This window comes from Lampris incognitus, chromosome 1 (assembly GCF_029633865.1).
Source record: "Lampris incognitus isolate fLamInc1 chromosome 1, fLamInc1.hap2, whole genome shotgun sequence".
In the NCBI taxonomy this organism is placed as follows: Eukaryota; Metazoa; Chordata; class Actinopteri; order Lampriformes; family Lampridae; genus Lampris; species Lampris incognitus.
This window is the reverse complement of record NC_079211.1, coordinates 135,498,807-135,522,173: the sequence shown is the minus strand read 5'-3', so window position 1 is coordinate 135,522,173 and position 23,367 is coordinate 135,498,807. Positions and strand designations below refer to the sequence as shown.

Genomic DNA, 23,367 nt, shown 5'->3' with positions numbered 1-23,367 from the left:
TTGCATTCATACCCTTTATGGTGAGTGGTTTGATGATACGAAGTCAATGAGCGGGTCTGAGGCAGCTGGAAAATGTCAACTCCCTGCTCCCGTCAAGAGTCTGTGGCGATATGAGCCATAAAAGCAGCAGCAGAAGTGATTAGACTGACTAAGCAGATAAAACCCACACATTCCCACTGGAACGCGCAAAGATGTGCCATGTCAGCTTACAAAGTCAGTAGACAAATTCAGGTTTATTGACGAGAACAGTAGTGTTGATACAAGGCAGGAGCTGGGGAGAAGCTCAAAAACAGTGCATAAATCACATACGAAGAAACAGCCAAACTGTTGCTCTCTACTGAACTGGTAGTGTTGGACTTTCCCTCTTTTTTTTTTTATTTTATTTTAAAAGCTGGGAAGAATAAAAAGTTTCATTAAAAAGATGGGATCGACTAAACCCCCACCCCACCCCTGATGAGAGACTAACACCTCTAAATCCCCCCCGCCCCATTTCCATAATTCATATACAGTACAAAACATGCGTCCCGTGTTAATTAATAACCGTCAGTCTTATTATGTATGCAATGCCCAAAATAAAAACTAAGATAATGATTAAATAAAAAAATAATAAAAACATTATTACTGTACGAACACATCCGTCACAGACTTTGCACGCAAAACATATCAGGCTATTCCTATTTCTCAGACATGGGAAACCTCATATCAAGCTAACATACATTTATACACCAAATATCACTGTCCTGGGCCATTTTCACAACAGCCTGAGGTAAGCTTTTAGTACATGAGACAGAGCTCAAAATCAAAGGCTCGTAAATCAAAATAGAACATGATATATCATAATGCCAAAATTCTTCCCTTTCAGCTGCTACAAAAGGAGATAAGATATCTTGGGGGGGGGGGAGACAATGTTATATCCTGTTAAATTTTATTGTAAACAAGGGAAATGACTAACCCCCAAATGCCTCAACAAAGTGTCAGATTATTTGGGATCCCTTTAGTTAATTAAATTCTGTTGATCTGACGATGAAAGGCTCAATCATCAGGTAGTGCAATGTTTCTAACAAATGCAACAATAAGTGGCAGAATAAAAATAAATAAATTAAAAAAGAAGGGAAAAAACGAAAAAAGAAAAACCGATTCAAAAAAAGAGCATTCAGTGTTCCCTTTTTAGCTTGCGACCAATGTCTACCTCGTCCAGCCCGGTGGCCGACCTCGACTCCTGCAGCTCGCGGAGCTGGGAGTGCGTACGAGGCGGCTGCTTCTTGAGCTTTTGCAGGTGTATGTCAATGGGGTCTAGCTCGGGCTCGCTGGCGGGGACAGGCAGGTAGCCTCCATCCCGTGGCAGACACATGCACCAGCCGGCACCGGCCAGGTCCAATTCGCTGTACTCAAACCCAGCCTTCTTCATATTCTTGAAGTCCACCATGTCAGTGGACTGGCTCATGTCAACCAGAAGGTTCCAGAACACACAGCTCAGGATGATGCCCAGCAGCTGGAGCAAGACACAGAATAGAATAGAATCACTTTGTGTAGTAGCTGGGTTATTATACATAAGTTATACTATTATACCAACACTGTTATACTTTCATACTAAAATGTAACACTTATACACTATGCTAACGATACACTAATAGTACACTAATAATATACTATTATACTAGTATGCTAATATTAATACTTTACTGAGACTGTTATACTGTACTGTTATACAGTTATACTAGTTTACTGATGTTAGATGAAAATACAGAAGTATACATATATGCTTTTGTGGCAGAGTGGGAGAGAGAGTGGTCAACGATGAGCCAGTGAAGAGTTTGTGTTGTTAGCTCGTGTTTGTTCTTTAGCAATCTCACACATTTTTATATGAAAGGCCAAATGAGAGGGGCATCCGGGTAGCATAGTGGTGTATTTCATTGCCTGCCAACACGGGGATCTTGGTCAGGTATCCCTAAAGACACAACTGATTGGCCGTGTCTGCGGGTAGGAAGCCAGATGTGGGTATGTGTCCTGATCGCTGCACTAGCACCTCCTCTGGTCAGTCAGGGTGCCTGTTCAGGGGTGAGGGGGAACTGGGGGAAACAACGTGATCCTCCCACGCACTTCGTCCCCCTGGAGAAACTCCTCACTGTCAGGTGAAAAGAAGCAGCTGGTGACTCCACATGTATTGGAGGAGGCATGTGGTAGTCTGCAGCCCTCCCCGGATCGGCAGAGGGGGTGGAGCAGCGACCAGGACGGCTCAGAAGAGTGGGGTAATTAGCCAAGTACAACTGGGGAGAAAAATGGGGGAAAATCCAAAAAAAAAAAAAAGTCCAAACACACACACACACACACTAACTTCATTCATTAATTGTTGTGTTACTTTTTCTTTCCAAGTGGATTTATTTGTTCTGAGGTAGCACAGCCATATTTAAAACGAGGACGACTCAGTCTTATAACGTAGTAGGAAAGGTTCATTTTTGTGCTTAAAGAATTTCTTCCCCCAAAAACAGAACAATGCTAAAACCAATGAGTACAAGTCTAGACATTCATTTTCAGTCGAAGATCCCATGTGTAGTCCTGGGTGCCACCGGTAAACAACATCTGCCGATTGTCCCAATCATTTACTGCTGCAGCTCTTCCATAAGCATGGCGAGGTGTAATTACATGCCTGCAAGGTGGCTTTATAATAGTGTAAAAAAAAAACTGTGACAACAGGAGGCGTATGTGACAAATTAAGAGAAAAGCTCATCTGTGACACACTTGACAGTGTGACTTGATAGAGCTGTTCAAGACATGCCTAGTGGAGTAAGTTCTTGACAAATTAATAATGAAACCTTTATTTTCTTCCTGACCGCGTGACAAAGACCACTTTATCCTCACTAAATCATGTTGCCAGAGTCCGTTCCTGAGATGGAAGGAGCACACATAATACTGATGAAACTGGCATGCAGCAATGCTCGGAGGAAATCAAAATGCAAATCTACCGCAGTATTTCAATCTCAAAAGTTTAACTATCAGGAGTAAATGGCTAAGATATCTATTTTGTAGACTGGACTTGCCCCAGAGTGGCTGTGTTAAGTTACCTGTGGCAGCCCAATAGCGCAGCACAGTGCAATGGTTGTTCCAATGTTGTCGCTCATCCAGAGGTTGACAGCGTGGATGCAGCCTCGTACATGGATCAACTCCAGCAGGGTTTCACGCTGACACACAGACCGGACGAGCGACATACCAAGACAAGACAATTTCAAAAATTTCAGCGTCACACAGAGGCAATAAGAAACTGAGCCGGGGAGCTTTCAAAAAGTCCCTCGTTCTAAGATGGTTATTCAAGCTGAGCAGTCTCATCTGTAGCCCCGAGTACTGTGACCATCCTGAAACCAAGAGAGGCTTCAGGACGGAAAAGACTGACAGACAAGTGACTCAACATCTCCGCATTAGTTTTCTGATGCACGACATTCGGCATCATAAAAAGGCACCGTATTACTTCCTTGAAAACCAAAAATGATGGGAAATGAAATTTAAATATACTTAGTAACAAGTTGATGTCTTTTTCAATTAAGAAGTCAACAACAACAACATCAACACTGTTACCCTTAACTAAACGATAACTGATTGTATGATAACTATATTTCTTGTCATGACAATCATACAATCATCTTTTGGCCAGTACCATACAGTGCATATGTTAATAATCCTAAAATTATGCTAAGTCAACAAGAAAAAAACGACTGAAGATAGTATTAGATATCAAGTATTAAATCAAGTAATCAAAACATGTATCATGACAGACTAAAGTATTGAACAAACAGAAGCAAATATTAAGCCAATCTCCTAGTTTCACAATTAAGAATTGAATTCAATGTGATTTGCCAGACAGCAAATGTAAGTGGTGGTTTCAAAAGTCCCCTAAAAAATGTTTTTTCTTGTAAGGTGTGAAAACAATAGATAACACAAGTATCATCGCACATTTACTTTTGATGAAAGGTGAAAGCCACCTCATGTGGATCTAAACAAAACACTCTCACCCAAATAAAACATTTTCAGGGTTGGGCAGTTGTTTTGCTTTTAGGGTATGCCAGTTCCTCTTACCGCTTTCTTAAGAGTCTGGTAGCCACAAAGAGTGTTGATGACTTCTCCGACCTGCACCAAAGACAGGGAAACAACATTTTAGTCAAGCTAGCACGCTGCTGTGCATGCGTATTTCCCCAGACGTGGCTCTATGTGAGATGTCCCTTAGCAGCTGGTGGACTTGTCCCCTGCCACCCAGAGTAGGACTTTGGTTGTCTGTAAGTAGCTGCAGCTCTGACAGGTACAGTAGGAGCTGATAACATAGAAAGCCAATTTTTCAGCCTTTCTAATCAACTCTCATATCTATAAGATTGTGTGTGTGTGTGTGTGTGTGTGTGTGTTTGGGTTATTTTTTAGATCTCAATTTCACCAGTGCAGGGCAGAGACAGGAATGGTGCTTTGTGAGGTGCAGAAAAGGTGAGAGAGCAAACAGATGCATGGTAGAAGGGAAAGGGAGCAACCAAGGGACCAATATTTCATTTAGCAGGAGGCTCAACGGAAGTGAAGAACTTGCCTAATAATATCATCTTGGAAAGTAATCCGGTGTTTCCTTTCGTAGACCCAAACTGGCAGAGATTTCCACCAGTATTAAAATTAAATTCTTAAAGTCTCTCTCTCTCTCTCTCTCTCTCTCTCTCTCTCTCTCTCTCTCTCTCTCTCTCTCTCTCTCTCTCTCTCTGTGTAGAATTTAACACATGAAACGGTATTGTTCAAGGATATCATGAGCATACAGTTTGTATTATACGGTGAATAAGGTGCTCGTTAGGCAATGAGTCATAGTATAGATTTGGGCAACTATTTTTTACTATACAGCACAGCTCTATCTTAGTTTTAAAACCACTACAAAAACTGACAAGTGTCACGTTTGCTGTTGTTTTGATTAACCTTGGTTCACCCAACGTTGGATTCGGATTTCACTTCAACTTTTATGAAAAACCCAAATACAAAAAAGTTTTGTAAGCTAGCTTGGTTATGGCATAATGTTAGTGTGCAAAAATATTTTTTTCACTTTTATTTTTGTCTAGAGACTATATTTAGGGCTATATCATAATTATTTGGAACCACAGCTAATAATGTGTTAACAATGAAAAAAAGTTTTGTAGTGGAACCAATGTTGGTTGACCCCTGCTTTCAGCTACCACCAACATCTTCATCATATCACCATCGTCATCATTATCCACTGTTGCTATTGCTGGAGGAAGAGCAGTCCAGATACAAGCAAGGAAGATGGGTGGATGTAGAAATAGAGGATGTGGGAGAGTGAGTGGTCAACAATGAACAAGTGAAGGAGAAATACTCGATCAGGAGGATCAAGAGAGGATTTAACCTCCGCTCTGTGTATTGATTGACCAAAATAAGGTTGAAAGATGACAGTGATCTCATAGTATCCCATCTTATAAAATATTAATTATGAAAATAAACAATCAGCTTGTTGAATAACTTATGCACAGGAAAAGTTTGAGTTTTAACAGACACTAGCAAAGTTTAAACTAAATTTAATACTAACTAAAATTTCAGTAGACTGCTCCACCCCCCCACCCCCGCAACAGTTGTAAGGCCCACAGGCTTTGTATTTCCTTTCATGTCAATAGTGAACTTCTTTCATTAAAAGCTGTGAGATACAGCCCATATACATGTTCATAATCAGCTGGAGAGGTCCACTCATAATCTTTTTATTTTTCTATAAATGGTGTCACTCTTCACCCCATGGCATATCAGAAGAAATATACACAGATCAGCCAAAACATTAAAACCACTGACAAGAACGTGAATAACATTGATTATCTCATTACAATGGCACCTGTCAAGGGGTGGGATATTTTAGGCAGCAAGTGATCAGTCAGTTCTTGAAGTTGATGTGTTGGAAGCAGGAAAAATGGGCAAGCGTAAGGATCTGAGTGACTTTTACAAGGGTCAAATTGTGATGGCTAGATGACTGGGTCAGAGCATCTCCAGAACAGCAGGTCTTGTGGGGTGTTCCCAGTATACAGTGATTAGTACCTACCAAAAATGGTCCAAGGAAGGACAACCGGTGAACCAGCGACAAAGCCATGGGTACCCAAGGCTCACAGATGAGCATGGGGAGCGAAGGCTAGCACGTCTTGTCCGATCCCACAGAACTACTGTAGCTCATATTGCTGAAAAAAGTTAATTCTGGCTTTGATAGACAGGTGTTAGAACACACAGTGCATCAGAGCTTACTGTGTATGGGGGCTGTGTAGTCGCAAACCAGTTAGAGTGACCATGATGACCCCTGCCCACTGCCGAAAGTGCCTACAATGGGCACGTGAGCGTCAGAACTGGACCATGGAGCAGTGGAAGAAGGTGGCCTGCTTTGATGAATCATGTTTTCTTTTACATCATGTGGACAGCCAGGTGCGTGTGCATGATTTACCTGGGGAAAAGATGGCACCAGCATACACTATGGGTAGGAGGAAAACCAGTGGAGGAAGTGTTACCATCTGGGGAATGTTCTGCTGGCATTCATGTGGATGTTACTTCGACACATACCATCTGTCTAAACGATGTTGCAGACCAGATACTCCCCTTCAAGGCAACAGTATTCCCTGATGACAGTGGCCTCTTTCAGCAGCATAATGGGCCCTGCCATACTACAAAAATTGTTCAGGAATGGTAAATTGTTCAGGAATGGTTTGAGGAACATGACAAAGAGTTCAAGACCGCCACAGGTACTGTTGGCCAGCAGGGTGCTGGTGGGAAACTATGCTACTGTTGGGCGAAGGAGAAGGCGAGGGGGAAGGCATGTGCAGAGGCAGCGGTAGAGGAGCAAGGGTAGGCGTGCGGAGGTGAGAGTCGGAACTTTGAATGCTGGCACTATGACTGGTAAAGGGAGAGAGCTGGCTGATATGATGGACAGAAGAAAGGTAGGTATAAGCATTGGCTTTGTGTTGATGCGGTTGCCCACTGGGGACCGGGGTTCACGCCTCGGTCTCGTCAGATCCGACTATGGCCGGATTCGATGAAGCAGCAATAACTGGCAACGCTGTGTTCGGGAGGGGGACGGAGTCGGTTTGTGTTTGTCACATGAATGTCTCTCTGTGTGTCGGAAAAAGCAGTGGTTCAGCCTGGATTTGCCTTGCCACGGAAGTGGCGAAGTGTCTCCTTGGAGACTGCCGGCCGGAGAGAGGCAGTTGGTGAACACATGCAGTACGAGGGTGGGTATTTGAACTAGAACAGGGAGCGATTGGCCACTAAATTGGGAGAATCAGAAATAAATTAGAAAAAAAAGAAGAAAGGTAGGTATACTGTGTGTGCAAGAGACCAGGTTGAAGGGGAGTAAGGCCAGGAGCATCAGAGGAGGGTTCAAACTCTTCTACCATGGTGCAAATGGGAGGAGAAATGGGGTAGGGGTAATTCTGAAGGAAGAGTATGTCAAGAGTGTGCTGGAGGTGAAGAGAGTGTTGGACAGAGTGATGAGTATGAAACTGGAAAGTGAAGGTGTATTGCTGAATGTTATCAGAGCATATGCCCCACAAATTGGGTGTGAGATGGAAGAGAAAGAAGAATTCTGGAGTGAGTTGGATGAAGTGGTGGAGAGTGTACCCACAGATGAGAGAGTGGTGATTGGAGCGGACTTCAATGGGCATGCTGGTGAGGGGAACAGAGGTGATGAGGAGGTGATGGGTAGGTATGGTGTCAAGAAGAGAAATGTGGAAGGAAAGATGGTGGTGGATTTTGCGAAAAGGATGGCTATGGCTGTGGTGAATACATATTTCAAGAAGAGGGAGGAACACAGGGTGACATCTAAGAGTGGAGGAAATAATCTGGGCCACTCATCCTCAGTTTGTGCCTGGCATGGCCTGCTACAATTAAAGATTCTGCATAGAATCCATTATACCGATGCTAGGTTAGCAAAGATGTACCCCAACGTCAGTGACACCTGTAATAGGCGTAAACACTCACCCACTAACCTTATATACATATGTTTTGGTCCTGTCCCAGACTACTAGACAAAAATATTTGAAACTGCGGGATGCTTAACAAAATGATCATTGATCCTAACCCACTTACAGCAATATTTGGCATTCCATCCGAAGTAAACTTTTCTTTACCATTGCAAAAGGTCCTGGCTTTCACAACTTTATAGGCCCGTCGTCTCATCCTTTTAAAGTAAGAACGTATTTCACCTCTCACTCATGACAGATGGATTAAAGAGGTTCTACAATGTATCAAACTTTAAAAAAAATCAGATTCTCCCTTAAAGGCTCCCTGAAATCCTTTAATAAAACATGGAGACCCTTCTCGGACATATGAATAATTTGACAGTTCTTCCTGACCCGGAGGATGGCTGAGCTCCCTCCCTGTTTTCCTCTCCCCGTCCCCTATCCCCTTCTTTCTTAATTTTGTTTAATTCGTTTTTCTATTTTATTTATTTTACATGTATGTATGTATGTATGTATGTATGTATGTATGTATGTATGTATGTATGTATGTATGTATGTATGTATGTATGTATGTATGTATGTATGTATGTGTGTATGTGTGTGTGTGTGTGTGTGTGTATGTATTCTTTTATATACATACATTTCTTATAATTAAAAAAAAAACTTGTTTTTCGTCTGCTTGTTTTGCTTCTCCAATTTAGGGTGCAGCTGGGTAGTATGAGGGTGGGTTATTGGTTGGTGGGTTCTGTTTTCATGGGATAAAACTCACAGGCATGTTTACATTTTGTTCTGTGTGTCTTATAAACCTGTGCAAAAATGCAAGTAAATGCAATTAAATAGTACTGTTTGGTACTTCACAATACCAAACAGTTCAATGTGATGAACCACAGCTGGATTCTTAAACAACATATTTTTGCATTTGCAAGCAAATAACAAGATATATATATCGATACTGTGTAAAATTCCCTACGATTATCATAATATTTTCCATATAGGCCAACGCTAATAGCAAATACAGGGCATTTGTTTCATAAAAGCTTGAGGAATGTAGCTTTAAGCACCGGTTGTGTGTGTGTGTGTGTGTGTGTGTGTGTCTATAATAGCAGCGCTCACCTTGTGGCGGACACAGCAGGTATATGGAACCCCGCAAGCCAGTGGACCGGTACCATTGCAGAAATGGTATTGGTTGACTCCCCAGTCCTTGTACTCATCCCCTCCACAACATGAAAACTGAAGCAGATAACTGCATTAGAATTAAAACATAGGGTGGCTTTGTGTACTAAGGAATGTGAAGGGGGAAGAAAGCAACAAACAAAATGAGAAATGAGAGGATTAGCAGTTCATCGAAGCATCATAATTTCACTTTTTTTGAGAGGACTGTGAGCTAGACAGAGGTGAAAACCATATAGTCTACTTTTGACAGGCACATCTGTCTTTTAAACGGTGACGAGTTGCGATGCTTAAAGCTCTTTCAAGAGTCCACTTAGTTGCTGCTCCCACAGTGAGATTTAAACCCCTTTGTCACCTTGGACTTAAGCCCGAGCACACCAACCACGTTGTCTCACTTATCCCCCCATACCAGACCAGCTTTCCTTTAAGGAATGTTCTCACTTCCAATTCCCCACTTCAAATGGAGATTGATGTGGTGATGACTGCAGCAGGGAGTAGGGGCTCAGGTAAACACTGAGGGACTTTCTGCTCAATTTAAAGCTTTGCTTTAAAGCCCCAGTGGAGACAACACAGTTAATTACCCTCTGTGTTGAAAATGACCCCGGGACAATGAAGGACAACTACATCTGTCATTACTCCCATGTCATTTGGGTACTGCCTCGGTTCCTCTTTGTGACACCTCGGCTAAGTGCAACTCTACTGCTGATAAAGACAGACACCTCATTGGCTGCTCTAATAACACATTTCACCGAAGCAGAAAATGTCAGGTAAATGGGATGAATTCAAGTCAAGAAAAAGAACTCTCCATTTATCGGTGCAAATTAAAATAACAAGAAAAAAAAAACTCTGCACAAAGGGCTTCAAACTTAAAATGCTTATTGAGGGGCACCTAAATGCCCCCCCCCCCCCCCCGCAGTCAGGGGCCACGGGTTCTACTCCACAAAAAGCCCATGCGTTCATCCCTTTTGAGGTGTCCTTGAGCAAGTCATTAAACTTCTACCAGCACCAGAGGTGCCAACCATGGCTGTCCACCAATCTAATAGCTCTGAAATGCATAAATAATATGCCTCAGAGGGACATGTGAAAAATGGAATTCCTCATTCAAATTCTGAAGATGACTCATTGCTGTATTTTAGGTACGATGACTTATCATGGATAAGTCATCGTACGTAAAACGTGGCCCATCAAAGGTCACAATTAAAAATAAATGATGATAATAATAATAATAATAATGTTTAAAGCACTACTCGTTAAAAAATGATTACATGCACACTACACACCTGACCACAGCAATGTTTACCCACCCAAAAGTTTTAGATGGAAAGACCATATTACCTTCTGTTGTACGTAGTCCAAGATATTTTTGAAGTCAAGGTCATCATAATAGTGTTTAATTCCCTCTTGTATGCTCTTCTGAAACAAGGCTGATGTCTGGGTAGGGGGAAAGAGGTACAGAAGTAAGTGGGTGGGTGTGTGTGTGTGTGTTGTAGGAGCATTAGAAGAAGCATCATCAGTCAGAAATATCAGCAGCCATGCCTCCAGATGGTTTTGATGTAATCTGCAATATGGCTAGAGGCTACGCTGGAAGGGGCAGCAGTGGGGTGGCTGGGCAGGTGAACATGTGTCATCAATACAGTGTAGGGTGAGGAAGGCACTAACCTTTTTCTCAAAGATGAGAGCAGTAATAAGTGCCACTGCCTGGAGAAGCAGCAACACACAAAGCACACAGAGGAACTGTGGAGAGACAAAAACAAGAATCACAAGTCCCTTTCCATCACAGTTGAACCACCACTGCATCACCAATACCCCCGCTACCAGAGACAATGTGAACTCAGTGCTACATCTGGCCAAACTCTCATCTGCAGTCTATAAAATGCAGATTGACTGATTGATTGATTGATTGATTGATTGATTGTAATGATATATGGACAGATTTTTTAGCAATGGCTCCTGGGATAGTATAATTCCTGGGACCAATGGACCCCACAAACACCATGTTTTATAAAATTATGTTGCAGAACAGATTAATATGCACAAGGATATTATTTCTAACAAACTTAAATAGGACTATGTGTGTGTGTGTGTGTGTGTGTGTGTGTGTGTGTGTGTGTGTGTGTGTGTGTGTCTCTCTCTCTCTCTCTCTCTCTCACACACACACACACAAACACACACACACACACACTTCCAGCATACCCCTCCTCATGCTTACCATGTGTAGCAGGGTTTTGTTGTCCCTGAGGGATCCCACCATTCCCACCACTGACACAGTGAACATTACAAGGCCCAGCAGAATAAGTACCACTGCAGGAGCCAGGAAGACCCCCTCCAGGGTGCGGTTCTTCTGCCTCTCCACCTCCGCGTACACCCCCACACACAACACACACAGACCCATGAGCTGATGGACAGAGAGGGAGCAAGAGGGAAGTTGAAATGGTCAAAATGTCATTGAAGGACAATCTGGCTGCATTACAATCACAGTCGACAACATAGGCCGACGGGGGGTGTGTGTGTGTGTGTGTGTGTGTGTGTGTGTGTGTGTGTGTGTGTGTGTGTGTGTGTGTGTGTGTGTGTGTGTGTGTGTGTGTGTGTGTGTGTGTTACAGATCTGTATGGAGTGTACTACAGTGCTCTTTACATGCCCCAAAACATGCCAACATTTTAACAAAGCTACTGCAAGCAAGGAAACACATTTGCCAATTCGCCAAGCAAAAATCCCCTCAAGGAGTTTTTTTGTCATTCACAAGAAGCATGAGCGCAGTCATTTTGCACGTCCATTACCGCTCCCTGGGTGTCACTGTAAATTGGATCCTTTTTAGTTCACAGCCATCAATTTTGAAAACCCTGAAAAATTAAGTGGTCCTGTGTGTTTGCACCCTGCTGCCACATAGTGACATATGAGGAAAAGGAAAAGGGGTAATTAGGAGCAGAAAAATGGAGGGGAAATTATGGCAATCTATTTTTGTAATTCAATAGCTTTACTTTAGCGCACCATGACAAATACCAGTCAGTAAGTGCAATGTGCACTACAGGTAAGCGATTTTTTTTCTTAGGAATGCAGTAAAAAAAATTTGTTTTATTCAAGGAGTGTTTTAAAATGATATAAAAAAACACCAAAATGCATTTTAAGATGTTTTATCTAGTATTTCAAGTATTTGGGGGCACAAAAAAGACAGATGATAAATAACAGTTATATATTTTAGTGATCTTTCATCAAAGTATCCACCACGAGTTTTATTCACTGCTTTGACAATTTTGGGCATTTTGAAATGTATCTGTCAATAAAAGTCGTATCCAGATAAACTGATTCAACCTTCTTTGACAAACTTCACACACTTTACAACCCAGGTGATCCCACAATAGCCCTATGGGGTTTAAATCAGGTGACTGAGCTGGCCGCTCCATATTGTGTAATTGCCCCTCATGTTCTTTCCTTTCCAGAAAGTCCCTGCAGAGTTTGGATTTATGTTTTGGGTCATTGTCTTGTTGTAACACAAAGTTTATGCCATTCAATCTTCATCCTGAGGGTACTGCATGTTTGGACTGAATCTTTTTATTTTTGGAATTTTCCCCCCAATTGCACTTGGCCAACTACCCCACTCTCAAAGCAGTCCCGGTCTCTGCTCCACCCCGTCTGCCAATCCGGAGAGGACTGCAGACTACCACGTCTCCTCCGATACATGTGGAGTCGCCAGCCATTTCTTTTCACCTGACAGTGAGGAGTTTCGCCAGGGGTATGTAGCACATAGGAGGATCACACTATTCCTCCCAGTTCCCCCTCCCCCCTGAACAGCCGCCCCCAACTGGCCAGAGGAGGCGCTAGTGCACCGACCAGGACACATACCCACATCCGGTTTCCCATCCACAGACACAGCCAATTGTGTCTATTGGGATGCCCGACCAAGCCGGAGGTAACAAGGGGATTCGAACAGGTGATCCCTGTGTTGATAGGCAACAGAACAGACCGCTACCCTACCCGGACACCCCTGGACTGAATCTTTTTGTACCCTTCTTTTTTCCATAATCTTGTCAATTTTGAAGAGGTCTTCCACTCCAGCAACTCTAAAGCAACCCCAGACTATGGCTGAACCACCAACACACTTGACAGTGGGCACTACACATGTTGGCTTCATCTTTTCTTGAGTTCTTCTCACAAAGAGTCGATGGCTGGATCCAAAGATTTCAAACTTTTCCAGTCTTCAATCGTCTAATGTCTGTGCCTAGTCTAATGTCTAGGCCAACTTTTTTTTTTTAAACATCAAGATTGGTTGGCTGCCACATGCTCATTTAATCCAGCTTGTTTTAGGTGTGTTTTACAGTTGCCACTGACACAGGAATATTCTGTTTATGTTGAAATCTGCACAGGTTGTAGGTGGTATAAGCCTTCCATTCCTCTTACTAATGAGTGTCAATCTCTTATCTTCTGATTTTGTTGTTGCCGAGGACCTCCTGCTCTTGGCCTGTCCTTATTGCCAGTCTGAACCGTTGAATGGTGCTTTTCACTCCCTTGTATGAAACCTCAACTTTTTTTGTAATGACTCATTGGAGTGGCCTTCTTTTTAAACAGTGATAATAGCGCTTCTGTTTTCAAGAGTAATTCATTTTTTATTGCCATAATTAAAATATGATTACCTTGTCAACGCACCTCTATCTGCAAGTGGTTATCAAACAGCTCTTACCCATCAATTTATAGTCAACCCTAGAGAATTCTGGGAAGTTTTTAGGACATTAGAAAGCCACTTTATTTCTGTCATCGTACAGTTATTTGGTCACAGTGAAATTTGTTCTCTGCATTTAACCCATCCTATTGTATAAGAGTAGTGGGCAGCGGCAGCGCCCGGGGATCAACTCCAGTTCTTCTCTTCATTGCCTTAGTCAGGGGCACAGAGAGTATTAACCCTAAAATGCATGTCTTTTTGATGGTGAGAGGAAACTGCAGCACCCAGCAGAAACCTACGCAGACACGGAGAGAACATGCAAACTCCGCACAGAAAGGACCTGGGACGGCCTGGGGTTGGAACCCAGGACCTTCTTGCTGCGAGGTAAAAGTGCTAATCATCAATCAGTGTAGCAGTCTATTCCGTTGCCTACCAACACAGGGATCGCTGGTTCGAATCCCCGTGTTACCTCTGGCTTGATCGGGCATCTCTACAGACTCAATTGGCTGTCTCTGTGGGTGGGAAGCCGGATGTGGGTATGTGTCCTGGTCGCTGCACTAGCGCCTCCTCTGGTCGGTTGGGGCGTCTGTTTGAGGGGAGGGGGAACTGGGGGCAATAGCGTGATCCTCCCATGTGCTACATTCCCCTGGTGAAACTCCTCAGTCAGGTGAAAAGAAGCAGCTGGCGACCCCACATGTATCGGAGGAGGCATGTGGTAGTCTGCAGCCCTCCCTGGATTGTCATAGGGGATGGAGCAGCAACCGGGACAGCTCGGAAGAGTGGGGTAATTGGCAGGATACAAATGGAGAAAAAAAGGGGGGGGGATTTAAAAAAAACAACAACAACAACAACAAAAAACAAAAAAACTGTGCTAACCACTGGGACATCATGCCGCCCCATTAGGGAACAATCTAGAATTGCCTAACAATATCTGGAACCATAGCTATCTAAATGAATTTGGAAACATCATCTACAACTCGTGTAATGATTCTGGACAATTCTAAAATGTCTTACTTTTTTACAGCTTCTTTCAAATTATTTCAAACCTATGTAGGTGCATAATACTAACAGACAGCAGAAACTAGTTTTACAGTGCTGGAAACACTGATTCTATGTGAAAATCTCAAGTGATACCAAACATTTGAGTGACAGTTTAGGTTAACATACAGCTGGATAGTATCAAACAATCTATGGTTAGCAGGCTATTGTTTCATTCTACTATATTCTTCTACTTTGTTCTACTACTACTGCTACTACATTCTACTACATTCTATCAAGCATACATATATTAACAATGCAACTGCAGAAAAAGAAAAGAGCAGAGCTCAACTTCTGCCTTAAGAGTGGGCCTAAACTCCGTTATCTACATTTACTTGATTTCTAATCATCAATAATGTACCAGTAGATACATTTAAAACTTCTTGAAATAGTGAAGATAACGAGAGGGGAAAAAGCTTAAATAGACGTGCATCCACCATCACCGTAAAAAGACAAAACCTGAGACTACGGACATACAAATCAACAGAAACCAAGTTGGTGAAGGTTGTTTAGCAGTTATAATGTTATCAGTTTAATCCTCAGTATTGAAATACTGCCAAAATGCTTCTGAGCAAGACCACTACATGCCCGGTAAATCTACCAATACGATTAGTGGAATTGAGCAAACATTCACTCAAAATACTGAGACAGAATGCAGCAGTGAGATGTGTAACGAAGTATAGAGCAGATTCCATGAAATCACATTGACCGTATTCAGCAGACAAAGGGAAAGATAGCCTTAATTCGGACTATATGGCTGGCTTGCAGCCAAAGAGGTGCTTTTGTCTGACAGACGTCCAGACCAGGCTAAATCACAACAGTGGGAGAGTGGTATGGTGGAGGGGAGAAACAGAAAGAAAGGCCATTTAAAAAGGACCCTGCAGCACTAATGGAATCAAACTACTCATGTTTTGAGTCATATGGAATCACACTCAATAAAGGATGTCAGCTACATCTATCTGACAAACATCGAGCTGGGGGACAGCAAACCGTACATTTTAACAATGACATTCCAAAAGATGAGCATGATGAAGGGGTGAGAGGAGGAAAGCAGACAGACTAAACAGTTTTTCAATGAAGGCTGAAAATTACTCATCTTTGCGCTCCAATGATCTGTTAGGAAACTAACTTACCCACTGGTCAAAGCAGCTGGTGGATATAAATGTTCACCGGCCACTTTCATTATCATACCATCCAAACTGCTAGATCTCAGAACAAAAAACGATCTATTTAGCTGCAAATAGCTGATGAGACAAACCTGCTAACACAGTCAAAAATCGACCAGCTTTTACAATGTTAGAATTTACAATTTGCTTTTACAAGGATTTGACGGGTTTTGCCTTGTCCATATCCTGCCTGGACTTACAGCCGAGCAATATATCCATATAATATTGATATTTTGTTACGGGACTCGTTATCGTCCCAGATTTTGGTTATGGTAGTATGGCGATATCATGAATCAGCCAAAACATTAAAACCACCTGCCTAATGTTGTGTAGGTCCCCCTTGTGCAGCCAAAACAGCTGTGACCCATCGAGGCATGGACTCCACAAGACCTCTGAAGGTGTCCTCTGGTATCTGGCACCAAGACGTTAGCAGCAGATCCTTACGTCCTGTAGGTTATGAGGTATGGCCTCCATGAATTGGACTTGTATTTCCAACACATCTTGCTGATGCTCGATCAGATTGAGATCTGGGGAATTTGGAGGCCAAGGCAACACCTTGAACTCTTTGTCCTGTTCTTCAAACCATCCTTTAACAATTTTCGCAGGGCACATTATGCTGCTGAAAGAGGCCACTGCCATCAGGGAATACCGTTGCCATGAAGGGGTGTACCTGGTCCGCAACGATGTTTAGGTAGGTGACATGTGTCAAAGTATAATCCACATGAATGCCAAGACCCAAGGTTTCCCAGCAGAACATTGCCCAGAGCATCACACTGTCTCCGTCGGCTTGCCTTCTACCCATAGTGCATGCATCCTGGTGCCATCTCTTCCCCTGGCAAAATGACGCACATGCACCTGGCTGTCCACATCAGGTAAAAGAAAACATGATTAACTGGACCAGGCCACCTTCTTCCACTGCTCCATGGTCCAGTTCTGACCCTCATGTGCCCATTGTAGGCACTTTCGGCAGTGGACAGGGGTCATCATGGGCACTTTGACCACTCTGCAGCCCCATACACAGCAAGATGCAATGCACTGTGTTCTGACATCTGTCTATCACAGATAGCATTAACTTTTTCAGCAATTTGAGCTACAGTAGCTCTTCTGTGGGATCGGACCAGACGGGCTAGCCATCACTGCCCACGTGCATCAATGAGCCTTGGGTGCCCATGACCCTGTCCCTGGTTCAGCAGTTGTCCTTCCTTGGACCACTTTTGGTAGGTAATGACCACTGCATACCGGGAACACCCCACAAGACCTGCTGTTCTGGAGATGCTCTGACCCAGTCGTCTAGCCATCACAACTTGGTCCTTGTCAAAGTTGCTCAGATCCTTATGCTTACCCATTTTTCCTGCTTCTAACACATCAACTTCAAGAACTGACTGATCACTTGCTGCCTAAAATATCCCACCCCTTGACAGGTGCCATTGTAATGAGATAATCAATGCTATTCACTTACCTGTCAGTGGTTTTAATGTTTTGGCTGCTAGGTGTAACTTAAATGTTGTCATTCCCTGGTCTTAAAGGCTGCATTACAGAAAAGTGATCCAATTTTTTCAACTCATTGGACTGTTTTAGCTAAGCGAAATGAACAGTGAATGTCTCTACCTGCTTGGTCACCATGTCCACATTACCATTTCTCAATATTTTCTTGGTTGTAAATATCTCATGAAAGCACGAATAGTCATCCTCAAAATATCATCACATTGTCGATATTGAAGTAGTATTCAGTCAAAAATATCACAATATTTGACTTTGTCAATATCACCTAGCCCCAAGCTACTGTATTTGTATAGCAGGTCAAGGTAACTTATGGTACTAGCTCAGGATGGAGGAAAACATTGTCCCTGATGGTCCACTTAAAGTTTAGCTCAAAGCCTTTCATTGGGATTTTGCGTTAAAATAAAGAGCTACTGAAGAGTACAGTCAAATTAGGCCAAATAATGATAGATTTCTGCAAATTTAGATTAGATAGATTTCCAACAAGGCAAACAAAGCTTTCTTGAGGACATGATGAAGGAAATTAAAGCCCTAAGGGAGCTGGGAAATAAGAGGGATAATAAAATTGTCCTTCTAGACGACTGCATGGATGACTTGGAACACTATACGAGGATGAACAACATTATTATCTGTGGTTTGGAGGCTAAACGGCAGTACGCCATGGTACTGAGACTGGATCGATATGGCGGAGAACCCAATGAACAGGAAGTGATCTCCGTGGAGAACCAGGTGACTGCTTTCCTGCGAGACAAGGGAATTGTGATAGACAATAACAACATCGAAGCATGTTAGATAATTCCTAGGAAAAATAGTTAAGGATAAACCAGCCATAATAATCAGATTTGCAAACAGAAAACACAAGGTTGCAGTACTCAAACAAACAAGACTTTTGCAAAGCTCAAAAGTTTTCTTAAATGAGCATCTGACAAAAAGAAATGCAGACATTGCCAGAAAAGCTCGATATCTAAAAAAAAAAGGGAAAGGTACAAGACACATGGACTGCAAACTGTAAAATATTCATAAAGTTAAAAGGATCCCCAGAGGCGGCAAACATGCTGGTCATCAGAGATGGTCATCAGAGATCTTGAAAAATTTCAGTGAGTACTAAACAGCACAACAAGGTTCAACACACCAATCAATAAAACATGCAAAGTAACACACAACCATGACCAGACCAGACCAGACCAGACAGTAGTCTTTCATCTCCGGCTGGAGATACTGATGATCAGCTAACAGCAAGGATTACAGAACATGAAAAAAAGGAATTAAAGACGTTCAGCTTTCCCGAACACAAATCACAGGATAAGGAGAATGATATCAACCCAGAAAATTTCTTCAACAACATCAACAACAACTGCCCATACTACACTGATGATCAGTTTAACGTGATGGTCAACTCAGATCATAAAATTTCAATTATCCACATTAACAGCAGAAGCCTATATGCCAACTTCCAAAACATCAAAGAATATCTAAGTCACTTCAAGAATCCATTCAACATAATAGCTATAACTGAAGCATGGATTAGCCCTGAGAAAGATGCGGAATTTGAGTTAGCTGGATATGGATTGTTTTATAAGAACAGGAGGAACAAAAATGGGGGGGGGGGTTGCTTTGTATGTGAGCAACAGCCTTAATTACAAGGTGGTAGAAGTTATGTCAACAGCTGTTGATGATATGCTGGAATGTAGTGCAATTAAAATCTGTATGGAAAAAAAGAAGAATGTAATTGTAAATTGTATATATAGATTACCGGGATCAAATATTGAAATATTTAAGGACTGGATAGAAGAAACGTATTCAAAATCAACACAAAAGGATATATTCATATGTGGGGATTTCAATATAGACCCGTTAAATCCAAATAAGCACAACATCCCCGCGACCCTGAGAGCAGGAGAAGCGGTTTGGATAATGGATGGATGGAGTTCATTAGTACAATGTCTAGTTTGGGTTTATATCCCAAAATCACTAGACCTAGCACTATCACACCACACTGTGCCACCTTAATAGACAATATATTCACAAACATTATTGAAGGCAACACTGATAGCGGGCTTTTAATAAATGATATCAGTGACCATCTACCAGTTTTTACAGTCTATGACTAATTTTAGGAAGAAATTAGTTCCCAACATCACAACATTAAATATATAAGAGTAAGAACAGAGGAATTCATGAATACTTTCAAAAATGAATTACTAACACATAACTGGAGTATAGTATACTAAGAAAAAGACACAGACAAAGCTTATGATTCATTCCTAAACATGTTTCAATCCTTATATGACAAAAATTGCTCAATAAAACAATTCAACAGTACAGAGAAATATAATGATAGTCCATGGAACACAAAGGGACGATGTGACGCTTGCCATAAAAAAATAAGCTCTATAAAGAATTCATAAAGCACAGAACCATCAAAGCAGAAATAAAATACAAAAAATATAAAAACAAGCTAACTAACATTATCAGGATATGCAAGAAGGAATACTACAATAAAGAATTAGACACCAATAAAAAAAGCACCAAAGGTATATGGAATGTGTTGCATAGTATTATTAGAAATGGATCTAGAAGCCCAAGCTGCCCTCAATATTTTACAGATAATGATAAGACTATAAATAACATGGAAGACGTGGTCAATGGCTTCAATAGATTCTTTGTAACTGTGGGCCCAAAACTGGCAGAAAAAAAAAATTAATGACATACAAACAATCACAGACAGGAATGACAGTGATTATGGGGACAGAAATCCAAGTTCCATTTTTCTTAGAGCGGTAGAAGAGAAGGAGATCGTGGACATTGCAAACACACGCGAGAACAAAACAATCTACTGACTGGAATGACATTGATATGACAATAGTTAAGAAAGTAATCAAAGGTATTGCTAAACCACTAACCCACATCTATAACTTGTCCTTTCAATCTGGTAAAGTTCCAAGCAAAATGAAAATAGCAAAAGTCATACCCTTAAATAAAACCAGAGATAGACACCAATTTACAAACTACAAACCAATTTCATTATTGTCACAATTCTCAACATTTTGGAAAAACTATTTGCTGCTAGACTAGACAAATTCATTGAGAAGCACAATCTGATGACCATAGCCAGTACGGGTTTCGACCAAACAGATCAACAAATCTGGCGCTCATTTAATTAATTGAATAAATAACTAATTGCATGGACCAAAAAAAGTTTGCTGTGGGAATATTTATAGATCTAAAAAAAGCTTTTGACACTATTGATTACAATAGATTAATAGACAAATTGGAAAGGTATGGTTTCAGAGGGGTGGTGCAGAATTGGCTAAGAAGCTATTTAAGTAACAGGCAGCAGTTCGTAAAGATAGGTGAACATAAATCATCATGCATGGATATTACTTGTGGTGTACGCCAGGGGTCAGTTTTAGGTCCAAAACTGTTCATTTCTGTACTTAAATGATATATGCAAGATATAAAAAATACTGACATTTGTTTTATTTGCGGATGAACACAAATATATTTTGTTCTGGTGAGAATTTACAGCAGCTTTTGGAGGTGACCACAAATGGAAATGGAAAAATTAAAATGGTGGTTTGACAAAAACAAATTATCCATAAATCCAGATAAAACCAGTTTACGTTGTTTGGAAATTATAAAATAAACACCAAAGTAAAAGTAGTGATAGACAATGTCCAACTAAATAAATTCCTAGGTCTGATACTAGACCACAAAATCTGCTGGAAACCTCACATAACATACTATGTGTGAGCAAAGCTGGCAAGAAGCATTGCAGTCATGGGGAAAAGCATGACACATTCTGGATCATAAATCATTGTACACTCTGTATTGTTCATTTATTTTACCATATCTTATCTACTTTGTGGAGGTATGGGGCAACTTCTACAAAACCAACTTACAACTATTATGTATCCATCCATCCACCCATCCATTATCCGAACCGCTTATCCTGCTCTCAGGGTCATAGGGATGCTGGAGCGTATCCCAGCAGTCATTGGGCAGCAGGCAGGGAGACACCCTGGACAGGCCGCCAGACCATCACATAGGGCCCACACACACACACACACACACACACACACACACACACACACACACACACACACACACACACACACACACACACACACACACACACATTCATACCTAGGGGCAATTTAGCATGGCTGATTCACCTGACCTACATGTCTTTGGACTGTGGGAGGAAACCAGAGCACCGGGAGGAAACCCACGCAGACACAGGCGGAACATGCAAATTCCACACAGAGGACGACCCCCAAGGTTGGACTGCCCCGGGACTCGAACCCAGAACCCTCTTGCTGTGAGGTGACCACGCTAACCACTGCGCCACCTTGCCGCCACAACCATTATGTATGCTACAAAAAAGAGCCATAAGGATAGTCAACAATATAGGATATCGTGAACACACTAACAAGCTATTTTAAAGCCATGTGCCTTGAAGTTCAGGGAATTAGAATTTAACACAGCACAAATAATGTTAAAAGCAAGAAACAATCTACTACCGAGTAATATACAAAAAATACCAAAGAGTTGTGTTAACTGTCTAAGTTTTATTTATCTCTAAACATTTCTTATTACTTTTTTTCTTAATTTTTCTTTGTATGAAACCAGTAGATATTTGGGTTGTATGTAGCACTGAGTTCTGTTTATTCTTGGTACAGGACATTAGGATGTGGTTTTTCCTTTTCTCGTGTGTTTTTGATGTTTTTTCTCTTACTGTTCACAGTAGTGGAGTTTGTATTGTGCAGCACAACTTGCATTGAAACTGAACTATACAGTACAGTGGGAATTGAGTTTGAAAAGCATAGTAGCTGAATTAACTCGAGTAGGTGAGAAGGGGTAGGAAAAAATAAGTGTATACTTCCCCCTACTCTTTTTCGCACATGTAACAATCTCATGCATACAGAGATTTGTTCGCTGAGTTTAATGTGCTTGATCATTGGCAATGGCTTATCTGTATGTTATATCCTGCTTATTAACATGTTCGAAATAAATCATCATTCATTCGATTTCCCTCACTGTTGGGCTGCCAGTGTGTGAGTATTTGCCATGACCAATAATCATCATGACTGACTTGTTGACGGATAGCAGATATATAGGCCTGATATCAGTAGTGATATGCTAGGCTTTTCTTATTCCCAAAGAAGGCGTACTGCATCCTCAGTCGTGCTTCCCTGAGTATTTCACCCGTGATATTTCCGAAATAGTCGCATTTTACGGCAGAAACCAAAATGCGATTGAAATAATGACCAAAATGGCTCCTTTAAGTCAATATTTTTTTTGTCGGCAAAAAATTATTTCCTACGGTATCATCCCTTTTACTTGATCCAACGCCCTGCACCACCATAACCACGCCGCAACTCATTGTCAACGACGCCCTTAGGCTAGCAAGTGCATCGAGTATGCCTATAAACTGGTCACTTTAGAGATTCTGCCACTGTTAAGATGTCTGAATAAAAAAAGTTCGTGCTACTTTATTTAATGATCTGCAGGCTTCGTGATATCCCCTGGCTCTACGTGAAAGACTGCTGGGTGGCTAACGTTCATGTGGAAAACAGCAGCGGTTTTCATGAACGTCGCCATGAATTTATCATATATAAAAAAGAAACTTACCGAAAAGAGCATAGAGTAGACATTTAACGTGAATTTGATGAAATAATAGAAGTGGTTCGTTTTCCTCAATTCTGAATAGGAAGCCATGGCTGCTGACGTTGGCCCAGCTAGCCAACGAGCTAGCTACCCCGCGCTATCTTATGCGCTATCTTAAGTCAAACTGAATGAATTAAATAAATTCAATTCTTTTAATTTAAAACAGAGAATTGATTGATTGAGTGATACGGCGGCTCCCATTCCCCATGATCTATTG

General features: G+C 41.7%; 1 protein-coding gene across 2 annotated transcripts; it reads right to left on the bottom strand.

Annotated features, from left to right (window-relative positions):
- Positions 1 to 223: 223 nt before the first annotated feature.
- On the bottom strand, positions 224 to 23,367 carry zgc:110329 (uncharacterized protein LOC550500 homolog). 2 transcript variants are annotated; one of them, XM_056289460.1, is made up of 8 exons: positions 23,115 to 23,367; positions 11,332 to 11,517; positions 10,782 to 10,856; positions 10,458 to 10,553; positions 9,066 to 9,182; positions 4,069 to 4,119; positions 3,063 to 3,179; positions 224 to 1,492 (listed from the first exon to the last, which is right to left on the bottom strand). In XM_056289460.1, exons 1-8 carry the CDS (start codon positions 23,199 to 23,201, stop codon positions 1,154 to 1,156), a joined length of 1,068 nt encoding a protein of 355 aa, XP_056145435.1. In that variant the 5' UTR covers positions 23,202 to 23,367; the 3' UTR covers positions 224 to 1,153. The 2 variants fall into 2 exon arrangements, with proteins under 2 accessions (XP_056145435.1, XP_056145443.1); XM_056289468.1 differs by lacking the exon at positions 3,063 to 3,179.

What these genes read in the sequence shown, in the direction of transcription:
- zgc:110329 (XM_056289460.1), bottom strand. Translation starts at nt 23,201, where the DNA reads ATGGCTTCCTATTCAGAATTGAGGAAAACGAACCACTTCTATTATTTC. An exon ending in CTCTCATCTTTGAGAAAAAG is followed by an intron (nt 10,554 to 10,781) that starts GTTAGTGCCTTC and finishes CCCCCTACCCAG; the next exon opens with ACATCAGCCTTGTTTCAGAA. An exon ending in GCGCTATTGGGCTGCCACAG is followed by an intron (nt 1,493 to 3,062) that starts GTAACTTAACAC and finishes GTCTTGCTCCAG; the next exon opens with CTGCTGGGCATCATCCTGAG.